The sequence below is a fragment of the Lepidochelys kempii genome, chromosome 8, assembly GCF_965140285.1.
Source record: "Lepidochelys kempii isolate rLepKem1 chromosome 8, rLepKem1.hap1, whole genome shotgun sequence".
Taxonomy (NCBI): domain Eukaryota; kingdom Metazoa; phylum Chordata; order Testudines; family Cheloniidae; genus Lepidochelys; species Lepidochelys kempii.
In genome coordinates this window covers 71,080,144-71,094,005 of record NC_136387.1, presented here as the reverse complement: position 1 = coordinate 71,094,005, position 13,862 = coordinate 71,080,144, and the positions used below count along the sequence as shown (strand labels likewise).

At 41.6% G+C, this 13,862-nt stretch overlaps 1 protein-coding gene across 1 annotated transcript in view; it reads left to right on the top strand.

Annotated features, from left to right (window-relative positions):
• Positions 1-13,862, top strand: part of PLPPR4 (phospholipid phosphatase related 4) — a 47,687-nt gene that overhangs the window by 22,827 nt on the left and 10,998 nt on the right. Inside the window, exons 3-5 of the mRNA XM_073356953.2 lie at positions 2,940-3,069; positions 6,802-6,997; positions 13,778-13,835. Coding sequence (XP_073213054.1) covers positions 2,940-3,069; positions 6,802-6,997; positions 13,778-13,835 — 384 coding nt within the window. The remainder of the gene's footprint in view (positions 1-2,939; positions 3,070-6,801; positions 6,998-13,777; positions 13,836-13,862) is intronic.

Below are 13,862 nucleotides of genomic sequence, written 5' to 3'. Positions count from 1 at the left end.
CTGTACTTGGTGTAGGCATACGTTGTGTGTGTGTGTATGCCTAAATATACACACACACACACATTTACACACAGAGGATTTTTTTCCAGTAACTCCCAATGACAAGATGACTCTGACACATATGTATTAAACTCTCAAAATGGGTATTGCATCTCCAGCATTTGCCTGACCCCCATTCACTTCAGTGGGCTTTGAATCAGGCCTCTAATATTTTTTCCTCTTACAAGGAAAATATAAAGCATACAAAATTCATATGGTGTGGTTGTTTTAGCCATGTCAGTGTATGTTAGATGGCTAAAGACTGTTTGCTCCCTTTGTGCAACCTATCTGCTTTGTCACAGAGTAACTGAATGTTAGATCATATAGTTTATCAGATAGTTTGCAAGTTTGATTGACAGTACCAAAGCAGAAAGAATAGAGGCTTTGCACCACTGCAGCAGCTTTATGTTATCCCCTTCTCAGTCAACACAACTACCCAGTTGAGTAAAATAAAATAAAAACTCCCAGAAATATTTAGTAAAGTAGCACAACTTTTGGCTTTACCATGGTCCAAGCTTTTGTCCTGTAAATTACCTAAGAAGGAGAGCAAATTCGCAATCTGCTGAATCTGCCAGCCTTAATCTCTAACATGATTAATCCAGTTCTCCGGAAAGACACCAACATGATCAGATGAATATACTACCCCATGTTGTCCGCTTTGTTTCCCTGATTTCCCTTCTATAACACATGATGGTCTATCTTTCCAGGTTTTTTCTCCTTGCCAAATATCCCCTGATGCTTGCCAAAAGCTATTTAAGATTCTGTAAAATTTTAATTTAAAATCCCACTGCTTGCTCCTGGACAAAGTCTTAGCATTATAATGGTGATACTGAGATGGATAATAATGTTATAGACTCTTTGTGAAATTAACTCTTAGCTAATAAAACTCTCTACATCTCCTCTACCATTGACTTTCCCATATACTGACGCAACCTTCACTGCATTTATTTTGCTCCAGGGGAAGAAAGGAAACTCAATTAAGAACAAATGAGTGGTCAGCAGGGGGTTGATTGTCCAGAAACTGCTGTCCCATTTAATTTCCTCCCCCCTGTACAGGAGGTTTCACTGAGATAGTACAATGCATCAGCACTTGTCTGATGGTTCCATCAGGTCCTACATAGTTTGTCTTCATTTTTTTTTAAAGTTTTTAGCATTCAGCTACATTGCAAATCTTTTGAATCACACCTTACACAGTGCCATTTTACTGAATCTGCAGACAAACAATCTGAATCTGTTCTGAGGTCTGAACTGCCCATTCACATCAGTGCAGTGTTAACTCTGAAGTCTAAAAACAATATACTTGCCAACATTCGAGCTGGACAAAATTTTTCAGCCAAAAATTTTTGGTGAAAAATGCAGATTCGTTGACACTAAAACATTTTTGCAGATATGTGTCTGTTCCGCCAAATTGCTTATGTAAAAAAACATAGAGAAAGAGTCTAAATATTTTGTTTAAACATTTTCTAAAGGAAATATTTCAGTTTTCAATTTGAAATTATTTTTGTTTTGAAATGTTTTCAATTTCATTTAAAATATATAAAAATGTTAAAAATACCTTGAAAGTGAAACAGAACATTTAGTTTCAGGTTGAACAAAACGTTTCATTTGACACTGCCCTGCCCCCATTTTTTTTTTTATGATTTTTCAAAATTGCCAACAAATATAAGAAAACAATTATTCACACAGCTCTGGTCAGCATTGCTGACATAACTATATCACTGCTGAGAATTTTAGCAGAAACATCAAATAAATCTGAGTGTGTGGAATTTAGGACCATGTCATGGCTTCCATAGAGCAATATCACACTTTCCTCCTTATATCCGGGTGACTTGCTCTGGGCAAGCCAACCCTGATTACAGAATGAGCCCCACTTGAGGGGAATCAGGGACTTTCCTTTAAGGAGCCATAGTAAGAAAAGCTCAAAAAGCCCTAGTGAGATTGCAATCAGTGAGAGAGGCTCCTGCAGGGAAGACCCTGAGACTAGGGGAACTGGTACAGCTAGGAAGGGCTGGGAGTAGCCTACCAATACAGGAAGGACTCTGCCCAGACCAGGGGAGTTTGGCTGTACCTGGCTGGAGGGAAGACTTTTGTATTTAGTTTTGAACTTTAATTAATAAATCAGCCAGTAAGGAAGGCTGTTGTGATTGGACTGGAAACCCTGTGTGGACTTTATTTGGGGATCCAAGAAGGGAAACTGAGATAAGGGATTGCATACAGGCAGGGTTGCCCTGAGGCCACCAGGATGGCATGAGGCAGCCACTCATCTGCACTTCTACTTTCTCCTTCCTAGCTCCACTGTAACCCCTCAGTAGCTTGCTATCTCTCTCACTCTGTTAATTTATATGGCTATAAGGACAGAACCCCAGTCTCTGCAGTGGATCTGGTTAAAAACCAAACCCATTATACAATTAGGGAAGAACAAGCTGTCATGGAATTTTAGGCTGCCAGGGATTGCTAGGCAGGCAGGCAGCCAAAGGTTGAGTGTTAAATCCACCCCAGAAATGCGATGGGAGTGCTATGGCTTTTCACATTTATGATGCAGCATTTTCTAATTATTACATTTTTATATTATTGTATCACCTAGAGGCCCCAGGCAGGGCCAGCGTTCCATGCACTAGGCACTATACACACACACATACACACAAAATGCAAAGATGGTCCCTGACCCAAAGAGCTTATGTCATTTATATTTAATGTCAGTGCCATCTTCTCACCTGCCCTCACTCAGGGGAAATGGCATTTGTGAATGTTTACATATTGATGTAAATCCTTTAAAGGCAAGTACACATCTGTGAATGATGAGATTTGTTCTATTATAATATATTTCAGCCCTTACAATCCAGTCACTAACTGCTGCATAACTGCTACCTATGCCATGAATACCTCCTTTGTCATTGCAGATAATGGTAGGAGAAGGAATTCTCTACTGTTGCCTGTCTAAAAGAAGAAATGGGATTGGAGCCGAGGCCAATATTAATGCGGGAGGCTGCAACTTCAACTCTTTCCTTAGAAGAGCTGTCAGATTCGTTGGTGGGTTTTGGGTATTAGTTACCAAAAATGCCTTTTGTGACGTATTTTTTATTTTAATTACACGGGTTTTTTTGTTCTTTAAAATAGCCTTTTAGGACAGTAAACGGCAGTTATTGGCATAGCTCTCATCCTGCCAAAAAAAAGTGCAAGAGAAGCTGTTGAATGGTATTGCAAAGTAAAAACACACATTCAATGACGTAACACTTCTGTTGTCCATTTTTCACTTTCATCTATTGCATTATCATCAGTATTGCTAAATCAATAATTTGGCTTATCATTATCCCACCAACCCCCCCATCTCCTTTCAAAGTCCATTTAAGTGTTAAGATGTATGGGTTTTGTTTTGTTTTGAATGTTTTTTGCCCTGTAAAAAGAATCACTATTCATGAGCAACACAATAGAAACCGCTTGAGCTGATAGCCCTATCAAAAAATATCAGTGGATTTGATATTCCATGTGTGGATGGTGGGTCTCTGAGGCTGGCTTCACAAAAGGACATAGGTGTTATAGAAGACCTCCCTTTACCCCAATGGTTAGAGTACTCACGTAGGATGTGGGGGGATCAGCTGTTCAAGTCTTTCCTCTGCCTGATGAGAAGAAGGGAACTCAACAGGAATCTGCTGCCTCTCAGGTGAGGGGCCTAACCAGTAGGCCATAGTATCATTCTAACTCTCTCTGGCCCAAATAATATTCAGTTATTTAATTAAATGGGACAACTTCAATAGGAGAGAAGAGAGACCTCCCCCACTGTCCCAGCACAATATCCAGTAGCCCAATGGTTAAAGCACTCTCCTGAGAGGTGGCAGGGTGCCTGTTCAAATCCCATCTCCTCATCAGGAAGAGGGAAGACTTGAACCAGTGGTCTTCTACAGCCCAGGTGAGTGCTCCAACCACTGGACTAAAGGTTATAACGGAGAGTCTCCTCCTTGGCTGCTCTGCCTGGAGGTAGGTGGCCTTGTGTATGCTTGCCAGATTGGGTCTCTACACAAGTTAGGTGGAAGAGCACCTATCTTCCACTGGTTTGTGAATCACTCTGTGGTGGAGATAGGAGATAGGCGTCTGGACACAGAGTGAGACAGAGGTGTACAGAAACATAGGTGCCTAGGGAATTTTTACTGCAAAACCTTAGGTACTGAGTTTGGGCACCTACAGGGGTAGGTGGCAGCTGAGCAGGAGTTTTGTGAATTGCAATGGTGCTTAAAAATGGAAATTTGTTGCCTATATCTGCGGGTTAAGTGCCTAAATACCTCTGTGAATCTACCCCTTATCTCCTGGAAAATGGATGAAGGCTGACATATTCATTTCATATAAGCCATTGATAAGAAGGCAATTAGGTGTTTTGTTTTGTTTTTAATTATTGGTGACCATCACTGGATTTGAATTGACCAGTTATTCTTTGCTCTTCGTGTAGAATGAAGTGTACCTGTTGGTGAGAGATTCAAAGCACAGTCCTCTACGCTGCAGAAACCTGCATGGGCAGAGCAGGTGCACAGGAGGGCAATGTTTTTGAGCAGCGGAGGGCTTCACCACAGCTCCAGTTATGCTGGAATGGAGGAAAGTGCTAGAGTGGGAAAAGGAGGAGGTTACTGGACCCATATACAGCACAGATTCAGTGGCCAGAAACCCTCACATAAGAGCAGCAGTGGTGGGGACTCTGAGAAGGCTAGAATAGCTATGAAGGAGGGCTGCAAAATTGCTCCATATCCTGCTCTATCCCACCTAAGGGGGTCCCTCTCCAACTCCATATAAACCAAGCTTTGGAGGTGTGTGGATTTCACCCTTAATTTATTCCCTGAATCTGATCTTTCATTTATATGTCTTATTTAATCATCTCATGATAAAGCAATAACTTCAGCCTTCTTCAAGTTCTCCAGTGGAAAAAACTACTTTAAACAGTTCAAGTTGATCAGGGAAACAAATCTGAAAACCATCCAAAGCAGGAAAAAAATGCACCGTAAAGCAACCACATTTACTTGAACTATATATATTCTGTCTCAGGAATTTGGCATTCAAGATACTAGTGTTATTAGTCAGTAACAAAAAGAGAACATTTGGAGGAAGACTGCATTTTTCAATAGATAAACTCTTAACAGGAAGTGCAGTTTAACTAAACAATTTAGTTTGTTTTTTGTAATATAATGAAAAAGAGTGACACTGTGATTCAAGGGTTAAACCACTGCATGGACACAAACAAGGTCTGCAATGTCCAAAAGTCATTACAATCTGACTGGTGTTTGGTGGTCTGTGGGAGATGAGCTGGTGCTCTCAGATCCCTTATTAATAGACAGATGTCCATACTGAAAACAAAAGAACACCACACATCCCAGTTGGCATTATTTGGCACTACAGGTGGCCATCTCACGAGAACGAACAAGTGTTGAATGAACATGCATATTCTCATGCCTAGAGAGTTGTCCATCCTTGGGGCAGTGTGGGAAAGCTTGCACTGTCATCACTTCCATTTCCTCTACTGCCAGTTCGGTGTATGAACAGATTAATGAATTATTGAAAATATTAAATAAGATTGGTCCAGAGACAGATCCTTGAGGAATTCCACTAATATCCTTCCTCTAGCCCAACAGTTCTTCTTTTAGAACAACCAATTGTTGTGTCTCCTTTAGCCAGTTCCTTACACACCTCATAATTCTTGTAATAATCCCCATTTTATCCAGGTAAGCTAATAATTTCCCAAATAGATCTAAAAGAAAAGGAGTACTTGTGGCACCTTAGAGACTAACCCATTTATTTGAGCATGAGCTTTCGTGAGCTACAGCTCACTTCAGGTCCGATGAAGTGAGCTGTAGCTCACGAAAGCTCATGCTCAAATAAATGGGTTAGTCTCTAAGGTGCCACAAGTACTCCTTTTCTTTTTGCGAATACAGACTAACAGGGCTGTTACTCTGAAACCAAATAGAACTGTATCAAATGCTTTACTGAAATCCAGGTAGATTAGATCTACCACATTTCCCTTATCTAAAAGATCAGTTAGCTTAAGGAAAGATCAGGTCTGTGTGACACAACCTACTTTTGGTAAACCTATGTTGCATTTTATCCCATTTTCATTTTACGTCAATGTCTTTAATTATTCTTTACTTTAATATTTGTTCTAAAATCTTGCATACTATTGAGGTCAGACTAATGGGGCTGTAGTTACCTAGATCACTTTTTCCCCTTTCTTATTATATAGGTACTAGGTTTGATAGTTTCCAGTTATACGGTACCTCAGTTTGATAGATTTATTAAAAATCCTTGCTAACAAGATGTTTGGTTATTAAAGTTAAAGCCAAAAAAATTGGGAGAGAAAAAAGGAAATCAGTGTAGAGTCAATTTTCCAAAGTACAGAATCTCCATTTCTTATATTCATAACATCATATACATTTTCCAATATGATACTGGAACACTATACAGTTTACTACAGTTTATAAGCCAAATTTACCCCTGCACAGAGGGCCCACAAAAGGCTTATTATTAATTATTATTATTATCAGATGCCTAACAACCCCAGGAATGGCGGGGTTATTATTAGGTGCAGTACAAACACAGAACAAAAAGACAGGCCCTCCCCCAAAAAGCTTACAGACTAAATAATATTCCACTTAAATCGTACCTAAACTCTGGCGTAAGCAAGTTTAATACCACTGAATGCAGTGGAGCTGTGGTTACTCATGTTGCAGTGAATTTGATCCAATGATCTTAACTAAGTTTAACCAGCTGGTTTGTTTTACTTTCTAGGTGTTCATGTCTTTGGCCTTTGTTCTACTGCTCTCATTACTGACATCATACAGCTGTCAACAGGGTATCAGACACCATATTTCCTGACTGTATGCAAACCTAACTACACATCCCTAAATGTATCCTGCTCAGAAAATTCTTACATTGTGGAAGACATTTGTTCAGGATCTGATCCCATAATCATCAATGGTGGAAGGTTAGTTCCATATTTCATTGTGTAATAATCTTTCCTTACATGGTTGCTTTTAAAGGATGTAGGTATTCACTCTTATTTTTAATTATCTGTCCCACTTACCAGGCTTAATCAGTAACTATCATCAATTCTGAGTGAGTTTTGACAGTTTTTATAACAAAATTCAGTGAATAAGTTGATCTTTAGATATGTTTACTGTAAACTTAACTAAGGCCTAAGGGAGACTTTGGAGAGTATTCAGACAGTCTTGAGTGCCTAACGGTGTGGTGGTACCCACTATTAACTAACAATTTTCTTCCCTTTCGAGTAGGCACAGTATCTAATTCATTTTTCAACCTGGGTTGCTTCTACTTTTACTTTTGATAGGGTCTTCATAAGTTCTACATGATGTGTAGGGAAAGATCATAGCTAAATACCCATGTTACCTGAGGTCTCCTTATACCTTAGTTCATGAAGTCCACTACACTTTGCTCTTTACTACTTTTTTGTGCATTTTCTGCTTGGCTGAAGTCAGGACATTGACAGACATTGAGACTGAAGTCCCTTATTTAAGAAAAGATCGCAGCATTGCAAACTACTCTACACTCCCCAACCAATATGAGCTTCAGTCCTTACCTGTCTAGGGACAAGAGGATAGTTCATTCTCTCTGGTCACTCAGGGAGATCACTCCCATGGAGATGGCCAACAAGCATGGAAGTTAACGCTATTTGTGGCGGTAGTTTATGTATGCTGGACATCAGTTCTCTGGGAACTCAGAGACCACAAATGCGTTTTAGACAGGCCAGCAGTCATCAGATGGTAAAACAGTCACTCCTAGAGATGAAGGACTCTATATCCTATTGCTCTGATGCACCTGGTCCTCACCATGAGTCTTAATATTTGACAGTTAGTTCAAGAAACTTACCCTAATTATACTTTTAGGCTCTTGAAAAATGCAGTCACATCTCCTCTTAAAACTCTTTATTCCATTGAACACACCACCAGTTTTTCCTAGCTCTCCCACAATAGGTTAACTCTCCTTTCTAATTTATCATTCATGTTGAAATCCCTTGAATGTTCGATACTGTGGTTTTCTAATTTGCACATAGGTATCTAAAAGAGATTCAGCAAAATTATAGAATGGCCGGAGCATGTGAGCTGCTTGGACACACTAGCGTGACCAGGGACAACTGCCAGTGAGCCTGGTGCCCACCATAGTGGACAGGGCTGGGGGCAGTACAGCCATGCCAGAGGAGCTGCCTGGGCTGGGCACTGGCTCCTGCAAGCGGCGGCCTGACATGCTGCTGCTTTCACTGTGTGGTTCCTGGCCCAGGTGCTGACCATGGTCCTGCTGGTCTCGCTTGCTGTCACTAGAGCCCTTCAGCTCCGCAGATATCTACTTTATGCCCACCAATATAAATTGTGTGTCCACGCGGGGCTCTAACTATAATGATAATTAAGTATTGGAACAGATATCCAAGGGAGGTTACAGAATCTCCATCACTGAAGGATTTTAAGAGCATGTTAGACAAACACTTGTCAGAGTGGGTCTAGTTATGCTTGGCCCTGCCTCAACACAGGTGGCTGGACTAGATGACGTCTCAAAGTCCCTACCAGCCCTACATTTCTATCATTCTATAGTGGCTAATTCTTCACTCTGTTCTTTCCTACCCCATAAGCCTTTACTCTCACCTAGGCTCTGATTCTGCAAGGTGACTGGTGCAGGCAGTACCTTGCATCTGCATGGAATCCCACTGAGTTCAGTGGGGTTCCATAGGTCCACCCTTGCTCCAAGTAATTTCTTTATCCTTTCACGTAGGGCATCTACTGTTCTGTGTTTGCTGCACTTATTAGTCCACTCTGTCAAATGCCTTTTAGAAATTTCAGAATAGTACTTCACCCCTCACTTCGCATATCATCACCTCTAAAACATCAATCAGATTTGTCACATCAGATGAATATTTTATGAAGCCAGTGGCCAATTTTAATCAGCTCATATTTCTTCAGAAATGTTATGATCTCATCTCATATTAATATCTCTATGTTATTCCTGACACTGAGATTGCATTTGAAGATCTATAATTTTCTGGCTCCTCCTTAATTATTATTTTTGTTTCCTTCAAGTCCTTCTCCACTCATGCTGGAGTGGTCAGATATCTCTTATTGGTCCAACAGACTCTTCAGTCACCCCTGTTGGGGTTTTATGGTATAATCTCTCCAACCTTGGAGAGTAATCTGACTGTCGTGATTTTAACTTGTACAAGTCTTGTTTTTGTGAGATTGCTAATGGCCTTCATTTTTAATTTATAATACACCAGAAACTTTGTTTCCATATGTCGTAACTAGCCTCCAGACTCCCCTGTGAACAGTAAAGAGAAGAATTTGTGTAATTATTCAGCTGATAGAGAAAATTAATTTTCTCTGTTATCCCTTAGTGGTCCAGTGGCATTCCTCATCAGTCTCTTCCCCGGTTTATAGTCAAAGTGCCTTTCCATAATTTTATTCATATCATAGGTGAGTTCTGTCTCCTTTTGTTAGTTCTATTTTTCTTAATCAGTTTTATACTCTCTGTTTTCTTTCATAATCCTCTTTATCCCCTTTGCATTGTGTGTTCTTACACTCTGCATGTTATATGAACTATTTTTCCTCTCATAGCTTCCTTAGTTTTATCCCCCATGTTTATATTTCATGACTCTGAGTGGTAGCTTATTTCTTGTGCTCAGAGTAGGTTTTCTTTCAGAACTCTGAATTTATCTACCACATTAATACTAGATGTTATGCTTTCCATTCACAAAGAAGAGTCATACATTTTCAGCCAAAATTATTTTCATTTTAAAATTAAAAGATAACAAAACAAGAAAGAATAAAATTAATATCTCCCTGAGAGAGCCCTGTATGTACCTCTCCTCTGTAACAGCCTGCATTTGCACTGAATGCAAAAAAACAAAAAGGTTCAGTAAACAGAAAATAAACCAAAACACAATGACACAGCTACACATCAAAGTCATGAAATTAAGACCCAGACCTGAACTTTGTCAAAGTTCAGACAGCTGGATCCAGTGCTGTGCTCAGGCCTCTCTCTCTATTCATTGGCACAACTGACTCTTTGACAAAGATGTGCAGACCAGAAATACATGGTTTCATTCACCCAAATTGGGGGAGAAACTGAGTGGCTTCTACCACAGCCTATAGAGCAGGAGTGGGCAAACTTTTTGGCCCAAGGGCCACATCAGGATTCCAAAACTGTATGGAGGGCCAGGTAGAGAAGGCTGTGCCTCCCCAAACAGCCTGGCCCCTGCCCTCTATCTGACCCCTCCCACTTTCCACCCCCTGACTGGCCCCCTCAGAACCTCCGACCTGTCCAACCCCCCCTTGCTCCTTATCCCCTGATGCCCCCTCATGGGACCCCCAGGCCCTAACCGCCCCCCGGGACCCCACCCTCTATCCAACCCCCTTGCTCCTTGTCCCCTGACCGCCCTCCCTGGGACCCCCAGCCCCTAACTGCCCTCAGAACCCCACCCCCTATCCAACCCCCGCTGCTCCCTGCCTGCCCTGACCCCTAGCCACACCCCTGCCCCCTGACAGGCTCCCTGGGACTCTCACGCTTACCCAATCCCTCCCCATCCAACCTCCACCCCATCCAACCACCCCCTGCTCCCTGTCCCTTGACTGCCCCCCGGAACCCCCAGCCCCTTATCTAACCCCCCCCCACACACACACACACTCTCTGCCCCCTTATTATGCCACTCAGAGCAGCATGTCTGGCAGCTGTGACCCCCGGCCGGAGGCAGACATGCTGCCACGCTGCCCTGCAGGAGCGCACAGCCCTGCTGCTCAGAGCGCTGGCGGCGTGGCAACATGACTGCAGAGGAGGGGGGACAGCAGGGGAGGGGCGGGGAACTCAAGAGCCAGGCAGGATGGTCCCGCAGGCGGGATGTGGCCCGTGGGCCATAGTTTGCCCACGTCTGCTATAGAGGCTCCATGTCCTAGGGAGGGAAGATTTTTGTTTTTCTTCCCTATGCCACTCTTAATACTTATGGATATTCCTTGTGAAAGGCTCTCAGAATTTACAAAGGAGTCAAAGATCTAAATCTCTGACCTTACTAATGAGAAATTAACACATTTCTATTTAGCCAGAGTCAAAACTGAGGAATTGCTAGGGCATGTCTTCACTACCCGCCGAATCGGCGGGCAGCAATCGATCCAGCGGGGATCGATTTATTGTGTCTAGTCTAGACACGATAAATCAATCCCCGAGTGCTCTCCTGTCGACTCCTGTACTCCAGTGCCGTGAGAGGAGCAGGCAGAGTCGACGGGGGAGTGGCAGCCGTCGACTCACCGCAGTGAAGACACCACGGTAAGTCAATCTAAGTACGTCGACTTCAGCTACATTATTCACGTAGCTGAAGTTGCATAACTTAGATCCAATCCACCCCTCCCCCCACTATAGACCAGGGCCTGGACACAAAGTTCAGATCAGTGGAGTTGCATTCACACTAGTTCTGAATTTGGGCCACAGAGTTCATTTACACAGAATTATTTAGAGAAGACAAAGCAAAACGCAGAATATAAAAAAATATGATGCAGCCTCTCAAAGAAAAAACAATTCTTTAATTCACCAGGACATACTGTAGACGACAACATCTTCTTAGCATTGCTGTAACGTTCTAAGAGGGGCATATTTATGACAACAAATTGACATATATTTTCTATTTATAGTGCCCTTTTTTAAAGGTCAGAGTCGTTCCGTTCATCTTCCACAGACCTTTAACTAGGATTCTGGTCAAGAACCCTGGCTGTACAACAGAGGTTGTTTTTTTTTTTATAAACTGAATCTAGCCCTTTATTTTTTTTTCCTCTCATGCCCTTGTGACTTTTTTGTTCTTCTTTTCAGAGAAAAGAAGGTGTTGAAATGCAATCATAAAGGGGCAAATGTCAAGATCCAGAATATCTGATGTGACAGTTTTATTTAGCTACTGCTGTTATGGTTCTGGCTGCAAATGTTCTAAAATAATAGACGCTAAGCTACACATTGTAACTTTCACCCTCGTTATAACTCCTTATCTGGGACTCAATCCTGGAATGTGCTGAGAGTACTCAACTCTGTCATCACTTGGAGCTGAGGCCTCCCCCCACCCCCAGCATGTTGCAGAATCCGGCCAAAAATCAGGAGTCCCCCACAATCTTGACATCTTCAAGGAATCTTCCAATTTTTTTGTCTTGCTGGTCTGCTCCTTTAGCTGTTGGGTGAAGGGGCTGGATTACTTTATCCTGAAATGCTTTCTCCAGTTCCTTTGCCGTACGTGAGCCTGTCACGTCAGGAACTACTGGGAGCTGAATCTGAGGAACCAGGAGACAGAGAAAATGAAGGTTCACTATGCCCGCCTCCTTAAGACAAGAAAGCTCCATTGTTATTCCCCCCTTTTCACAACAGTAATATGGGGAGGAAGGAGGAGAGAGAAAGCACAGAGAGGATGCAGGGTCTCTGCGCAGTCAGAGGAAGACATTTAGGGGGATGTCAGAGTGCTGAAGAAATTAAGCCTTCACACTGCTCCTCCAGACCACCTACAACATTTCAGGACGCTTTCTGTTTTCCATATTATCAGTCTTACTTGTGGGTCCCCATTTCTCATATTTGGCGAAGCAACTTTCTGCTATTCTGGTGGTGCAAAGCTGCCCTTCAGCCAGTGGATCTTGGCACCAGAGGAGCTCTTCTGCTTAGGGTGATCCTTGGTTGGTGTAGAGACACTGTAGCAACAACTATTCTAATCACCATCCTGACTGACTCTTCAGGGGGCATAGCTAGGGAAAACCGGGTGTGACCACAACTCCCTCATGCTCCAGCAACACCCAGTTACTATAACAGTACATTGGTAGCAGTCACAAATTAGAGCAGCCCCCAGGAGTGGCATTCAGATGGCCCAACATTTGCAGAAGCAGACTGCTTCCTGACCTGTGCTGCGCACTCTTAGGCCACAGCTAATCATCTGAGCCATGAACTTCATTGATTAAGATTATGGAGATATATATAATGTAATCAATTATTTGCACATATTATTTGACTAGCAGTAGAATAATATTGTTGATGAATAAATTATTCACAAATAATAAAACTCCATTATTTGACTAGCTCTATAGATGGCTAAACAATGTGCCTCAAATAAATTATTCACGTTTTTCCCCTCAATCAGAACTACCTATATTGATAGAAAAGAATAAGGTAGATAATGTGTAGCAGTCTTCCTGTAATACTCATTCCAGTCACTAACCGCCTAAAGAAAGAATTAATGAAATCTCAATCTATTTACTATGTAAGAATTTTTTTTAATGAGATTTTTGAGCTTATCTCTTTGGACCCAATCATCCAAACATCTACTATTAGTTGTTAGTCAAAAAGGAAGTCCCTCTGAAGTCAACGGAATAATTATATAACTCATATGAACAGACTTTTGTAGGATATGGCCCATCATGAAAAAATATCCAGAAATGTAATTATATATATATTTGCCCCTTTAAAGAAATCAACTATCTCAGAGTTTGGTGCATCTAGTTTGTTTTTTAATATCAGAAAATGATTTGGTGTTGAATATTTAAAACAAAATGTGATTATTTTATTAATTCAGTTCTTAGCTGATCCTTTCCCCAGAATACGGAATGGGGACTTAGGAAAAAATATAAAAGATAATTTATTTGCTTGTGATTCATAAGTTAAAAAAGACTGTACCATCCCATGTGTTTTTAAATGAGCAGTCGCAGAGTGTATTTGAACTGAGAAGCATAATTTGAGTATCCTTCCTTGGCAGAAAGTCATTCCCTTCTCAACATGCGACTCTGGCAGCCTTTGCAGCTGTATATATTTCGGTAAGTAATCAACTCTGTTCATTATTC